At 37.6% G+C, this 6207-nt stretch overlaps 1 protein-coding gene across 3 annotated transcripts in view; it reads left to right on the top strand.

The window, feature by feature from the left end:
- LOC138692883 (zinc finger protein 83-like) overlaps positions 1–5630 on the top strand; it is a 79547-nt gene extending 73917 nt beyond the window's left edge. For all 3 annotated transcript variants that reach the window (XM_069816189.1, XM_069816190.1, XM_069816191.1), the window contains 2 exons: positions 721–803; positions 4212–5630. In XM_069816189.1, coding sequence (XP_069672290.1) covers positions 721–803; positions 4212–5496 — 1368 coding nt within the window. In that variant the 3' untranslated portion in view covers positions 5497–5630. The remainder of the gene's footprint in view (positions 1–720; positions 804–4211) is intronic.
- Positions 5631–6207: the final 577 nt, after the last annotated feature.

The raw sequence follows: 6207 nt of genomic DNA on the forward strand, positions 1-6207 counted from the left end.
GCCGTGCACATTGGTTCAGCCTTCAGTGAATTGCCTGCACCATCGTCTGACCATACTGTTGCTCATAATGTCGGGTCAGTACACGTTGCACAATTAGTGGTGGATTTCTGCTGGAGATTGCTTCTGAGCGTGCAGAAATCGGCTAACTGCACGAATCTCGCAGTTGGAGGGATACAAATTAGTGCAGCCATTTTCTCTTAGCACTGTGCAGTAACTACTGCCATCACAAGACTGAAACTGCACTGCATATTCCCACATACCCCCTCTCTACTCCTATGCATGTGCATTCCCGTCCGACTAGTCATGCCATCTCTGAACGCGATTGAATCTTACTTTCTGGATGAACCTCGTAGAATGAAATGTTTGAATGTCCGAATATATAACCTATTACTGTTTATTTCCATCAAATTCTGTTTACGTATTTTGCAGCAAATTCTGGTTACGTATTTTGTTGGACCATTATGCATCACATGCACATATTTTCAAGATCGAAATTTGTTTCCAAAACGTTTTCATACAGGCAAATATCCTGAATTTAAGACATGATATGTGAAGGATTTAATTCAAACCAGTTTGAGTGAATTGGATTCTGTATAAAAGTCATTACAAGCTTATTGAAAAATTATATTTGATTCATTAAGTTGTCAGGTCTCTGCCATAGTAAACCAATAATCTAGATGGTCATCTAGAGCTCTGTTCATTATTTACTCACTTTTCCAGGAAGATTTTTTCGATGTGGACAGAGTTCAGCAGGAACTCAAAGTGGAAGTATCTTCAGAAGAGGATGAAGTGTTGACTGAGAGGTGAGTGTACTGTGCTGTATATTTTCAAATACCGCCCAGTGCAACAAACAGTTTTGGGTTCGCATCTGAATCGCGTGTTGGTAGTCTGACTAATATTTACATCAATTTGTCCTTGACCTTGACATCTAGTCTACGAGCACAGCTCCTGTTTTCTTAATTCCTATAGCATGCCCTCCCACACAGTTATGACTTGACAACTTCATTATACAGGAAAGAGAAATAGAAATTGTTACAAGGGAGAAGCTTTTATGAGATTTAAAAGATGAAACAGCTAATAGGAAAGGCTTGAGACACGTGCATTTGTTTATACCTTTGTTTTCTGTATGGAGTGAAGAATAGATTGGAATTTTTCCATTACTGTTCTGGACACAAGCAGATGTGAGAAATTTGTGGCAAATAAGTTGGCAATTACACCATCTTCTGGCATGTCATACGTGAATATTATAATGTTATGTTGTAGTAAGAGTACACTTCAAGGATAACCTCCATGGTTACTTGACCACTTCTGCTAGACCAATAGCGACATGTAGCAACAGGGTAGATTGTTTAAAATTTCATTTGGGCGCGCTTCCGAACAGGGGCAGCGGCATTTCCCCTAAGGTTAGAGCTCAGTTTAGGTGTGTATATTAATCGAAAATTAGGGGCTAGAAAATATTGAGAGTATGACGCATGTTTATATTATATTTTTTCCGATTAATACACTCACACCTAAACTGAACTCTAACCTTAGAGGAAATGCCGCTGCCCCTGTTCGGAAGTACGCCCTTTCATTTTTAAGTATATTAAACTGAGACTGTTGTTGGGGAAAACTCGATGGTAACCAATAATGTGATTGGAGACCAATCCCTTTTCCATTTATCGTGACCAAAGATTTTACAAGCCAACAACGGGAATTCTAAGACAAGAGGCAATGTGATTCATGACGAATACCTTTCTCATTTACTGGACTAAAGCATAGTTGGCGCTGAAGAGTGGAATTCTAAGAAGTGAGGGTGGAGTGTGAGTATGCCAAACTGTTCCTACTGTCGTGCTAACAACAATTTGCTAACAGTACTAGGCTACTTTGTGCACTATAATCCCAACGTTCTGGTAGCTTTTGGATGCTGCTTAATTCTCCTTTGAAGTCTATGTCTAGGATGCGTTGGGTCATAGCTGTATTCAGGTCCTTTAGCATTGCATAAAGTTAACCCCGATTGGAAGTGGATTTTTCATTTTCGGGAAAAGTCAGTTGGATTCAAATCTAGACTATAGCCTGGCTCAGGGAGTGTCTCTCACTTGTACTCAGTCATACGACATTCACTGGCTTGAAGATTTGCGGTTTTGCATCATTGTAGAGAAGCAGCACACCGGACTCCAATAGCTGTAGTCGGTTCTGGCGAATTTTTGGGCTATGTCTGCACATATCCATCTCACTATTGCCAACATGTCGCCCTACAATCTCGCTAACTTTTCAGCAAAAAGTAGCTAAATCTCTCCAAAGTTTGTTTAAAAAATCCCCAGAAATGTCGCTAAAAATTAATAATAAATATTACTAAATAAAAATAAGAATACACTGCACTTGTTTCAATCATGGATACCACATTTTCTGGCAAACTGTAACACTTTTTAAATATATATGTTAAATATATTAAAATTAGCAAAAACTACAATCTCATTTGCTTCACACGAACTGTCGGCACAAAATTCCAAAACTCAATTGCCTCAGGTCGGTTCGGAGTGGAAAATCTCCGCGTTGCGGGGAAGAACCAAGATTACATTAGCTGCAGCTCGCAACTCGTCACGTGTCAATCAAAGTTGCCCCCGTTTATGGTTGTTTGAGCAGTAGCATTGAGAGAGACACCTAACGCATGAGAATTATTGAATCAGCATCTTTCACCCCTGATCACTGATCACAAATATATGAGATCAGGCTTTCAAGTATGAATCATTAGACTACTCAACATGCACCCATGCCTCTTCTAAATCTAAGAAGTGCATTACTTCAGTTGAAAGTTATAACTTAAAAGAAGGAAAAAAGTGGAAAAATATAAAAATCCGCAGAAAAGTCGCTAATCGTATTTTACAAAATTTCTCTCCGAGACTGATTTAAAATTCCCTAGATTTAGCGACTTATCGCTAAATATGGCAACACTGATCCATATGTCTTCTTTCAAAACATTGACAACAATACCTTTGTAGTGAAGTCCGGTGATGATTTAAATTTTCCAGTGCTTTGGTTGTCTTCTGTAGCAGTGACATTCAAAGACACGTACAGTCGATCTGGAAATAGTACTTCACTGTACTGTACAGTCACCACACACTTCTTCCAAAGTAATTCATAAATTTCTGATGGCGTACGTTCACGTAAAGTTTCTATTTCAATTAATGATCTTTGATCTCAGACAGTGACGTGACCTGACTGATTTTCGTCGTTCATTTCAATCGCTTATACACAAAAAAGTTTCTAGGCAATTTAATCGAACTTGCACAAAAAAATATCAGCCACGTGTGTTGGGGACCAGGCTCATTGTGCATTACTTTTGGGATCACCCATGCATTACAATTAATCTCATTATCCGATGTTACAATATGGTTACTTGGATATATTTGTAATATGTATATACAGAGTGATTCACGAGGATTTTCCGTCCCTTACGGAGCTTATGTCCGAATACGTTCTCAGCAAAAAAGTCATGTAAACATTTGTCCTAATTTAATATTTTCAAAGTTATATTAATTTGAAGTTGTTAGAAAAAATACCTTTTTTCTTTAGTTACAAATAGAGAATAGACTATTCAGAAGTGTCATTTCTTTACTTGGCTAGTGTTCTAAAGCTACAAATTTGTTGTTAATTGCTTTGCACAGATTTTATTTTTCAATTTTTAACTAAAAATGAATTCTTACACACTTATCAAAATAATTGTTACGAATCATACGACTTTAGGAACTTGATTCTTTACAGTTTAAGTACGCTTCCTAATGTACAGTCTTAAGAAATTTACAAGAGTGGCATGATTTGCAACAGTTGTGATAATGCGTAAGAAAATGTAATTTTCTAGTTCAAAATCGGGAAAAAAGTTCTGTACGAAGCAACTATGGAATTCACAACACATTTTTAGCTTCAGAATACTAGCTAATTAAAGAAATTATACTCTGAATAGTTCATTCTTTATTTGTGATATTCTTTTACCGTTAAAGTAAAAAGTAATGGTATTTTACAAACAACTTGAAATTAGTATAATTCTGGAAATATTTAGATTTGGAGAAATGTTTATATGACATTTTTTGCTCGGAATGTCTGCGGAAATAAGCTCTGTAAGGGACGGTAAATCCTCGTCGATCACTATGTATACATATAATGTTTAATATATTTGTATCTCACCACTTTGGCTATTGTGAAGACTGGTAAATGTGTCATTTTCATTTCAGCATTGTGGATAATGTTGCCAAGAGTCTGTCGCCAGTATGGTGCGACATTGCTCATGAAGAAGACAAATTGACGCAGTGCGGTAGCCACAATCTTAATGACATAAACTGCAGTTCTATGAAGTGTAATATATGCAATGATGTTTTTTTAACGCTGGAATCACTGAAACTTCATATCCGTATACATACAAACAAAAAATTATTCCAATGTGATTTCTGTGGGAAGTGTTTCTCGGGAAAGACACAATTACACGGACATGGTCATATTCACGCAGGCAAAGGGACATTCAGCTGCGATGTGTGTGGGAAGTGTTTCTCGGGAAAGAGACAATTACACAAACATGCACACATTCACACAGGCGAAAGACCATTCAAATGTGATCACTGTGGAAAGTGTTTCTCGGGAAAGGGACCTTTAAAAGTACATGTACAGATTCACACAGGTGAAAAGCCATTCAAGTGCGGTGTGTGTGGAAAGTGTTTCTCACAATTCTCATTTTTAAACAGACATGAACGCATACACACATTCGAAAAGACGTTCAAATGCCAATTCTGCGAAAAGTCATTCTCGGAAAAGGCACATTTAAGCAGCCATGTACGTAGACACACAGGCGAAAGGCCATTCAAGTGCAACGTGTGTGGGAAATGTTTCTCTGAAAAGGGAACTTTAACCAACCATGTACGGATACACACAGGCGAAAGACCGTTCATATGCCATGTGTGTGGGAAGTGTTTCCCGGAATCGGGCCAATTACGCAGACATGCACGGGTACACACAGGCGAAAAGCAATTCAAATGCGATTTATGTGGAAAGTTTTTATCTGGAAAGGGACCTTTAAGAATTCATGTACGTACACACACAGGTGAAAAGCCATTCAGATGCGATGTATGTGGAAAGTGTTTCTCGGAATCTGGACATTTAAACAAACATGTACGCATACATACAGGTGAAAGACCATACAAATGTGAAATGTGTGGAAAATGTTTTTCACAATCGTGGAACTTAAGCAAACATGTGCGCATTCACACAGGCGAACGGCCATTCCAATGCGATGTCTGCGGGAAATCTTTCACGTATTTTAGTGGTCTGAACACTCACGCTCGCGTGCACACAGGCGAGAGACCATTTATATGCGATCTGTGCGGAAAGTGTTTTTCTCTAGCGGGACATTTAAACCAACATGTACGCATTCACACACGCGAAAAGTCATTCAAATGCGATGTCTGCGGAAAGTATTTTTCGACATCTGGTAATCTTAAGACTCATACACGCTTGCACACAGGCTAGAAACCGTGTATGTGGAAAAGGTTTTTTGGAATCGCGAAATTTAAAAAGGAGATAGATTCCTACACACAGATGATAGTCGTTTAGATGTGACACATTTTTTGTTTTAATTTATCCAACAGTAAACAATATCGAATTGATCAGTGACAGGTTATCGTATTTAGTACTTAATGGTAGATGGTGCTGTATCATTTTATAAATGCTCACGCCCCTACAGAAGAGGAAGTCGGCCATACCAAGGATAGCTTCTATGAGGAATTGAAGCACTGTTCATCAGTTATATAGGTATTATATTAATATTTTATTCGGGGATTTTAATGGTAAAGTAGAACGAAAAGATATTTTTAAACCGATCATTGGAAAAGAGACTACACGCAAGTAGTCAACTTTCCCACATCAGAAAATTTAATTGTTACAACTACAACATTCCTAATGTATACTTGGAATTCTCCAGACAGATTGACACATCCAAATAGATCATAATATCTTGATAGACAAACGAAGGCATAGACCTACTAGTATAATATATAATTTAGAGCAGCAGACTGTGATTCTGATCATTATTTGGTAATTGGATAATTAAAACGACTATTAGTAGCCAAGCGAGTAGAGCAATAAGTTAATATTAGGAGATTCAATATTCCAAAATTGAAATATGACTAAACTAAGCAACATTGTTGGGTCAAAATTTCAAATAGGTTTGATGACGAAGTT

The sequence above is a fragment of the Periplaneta americana genome, chromosome 17 (assembly GCF_040183065.1).
Source record: "Periplaneta americana isolate PAMFEO1 chromosome 17, P.americana_PAMFEO1_priV1, whole genome shotgun sequence".
Taxonomy (NCBI): domain Eukaryota; kingdom Metazoa; phylum Arthropoda; class Insecta; order Blattodea; family Blattidae; genus Periplaneta; species Periplaneta americana.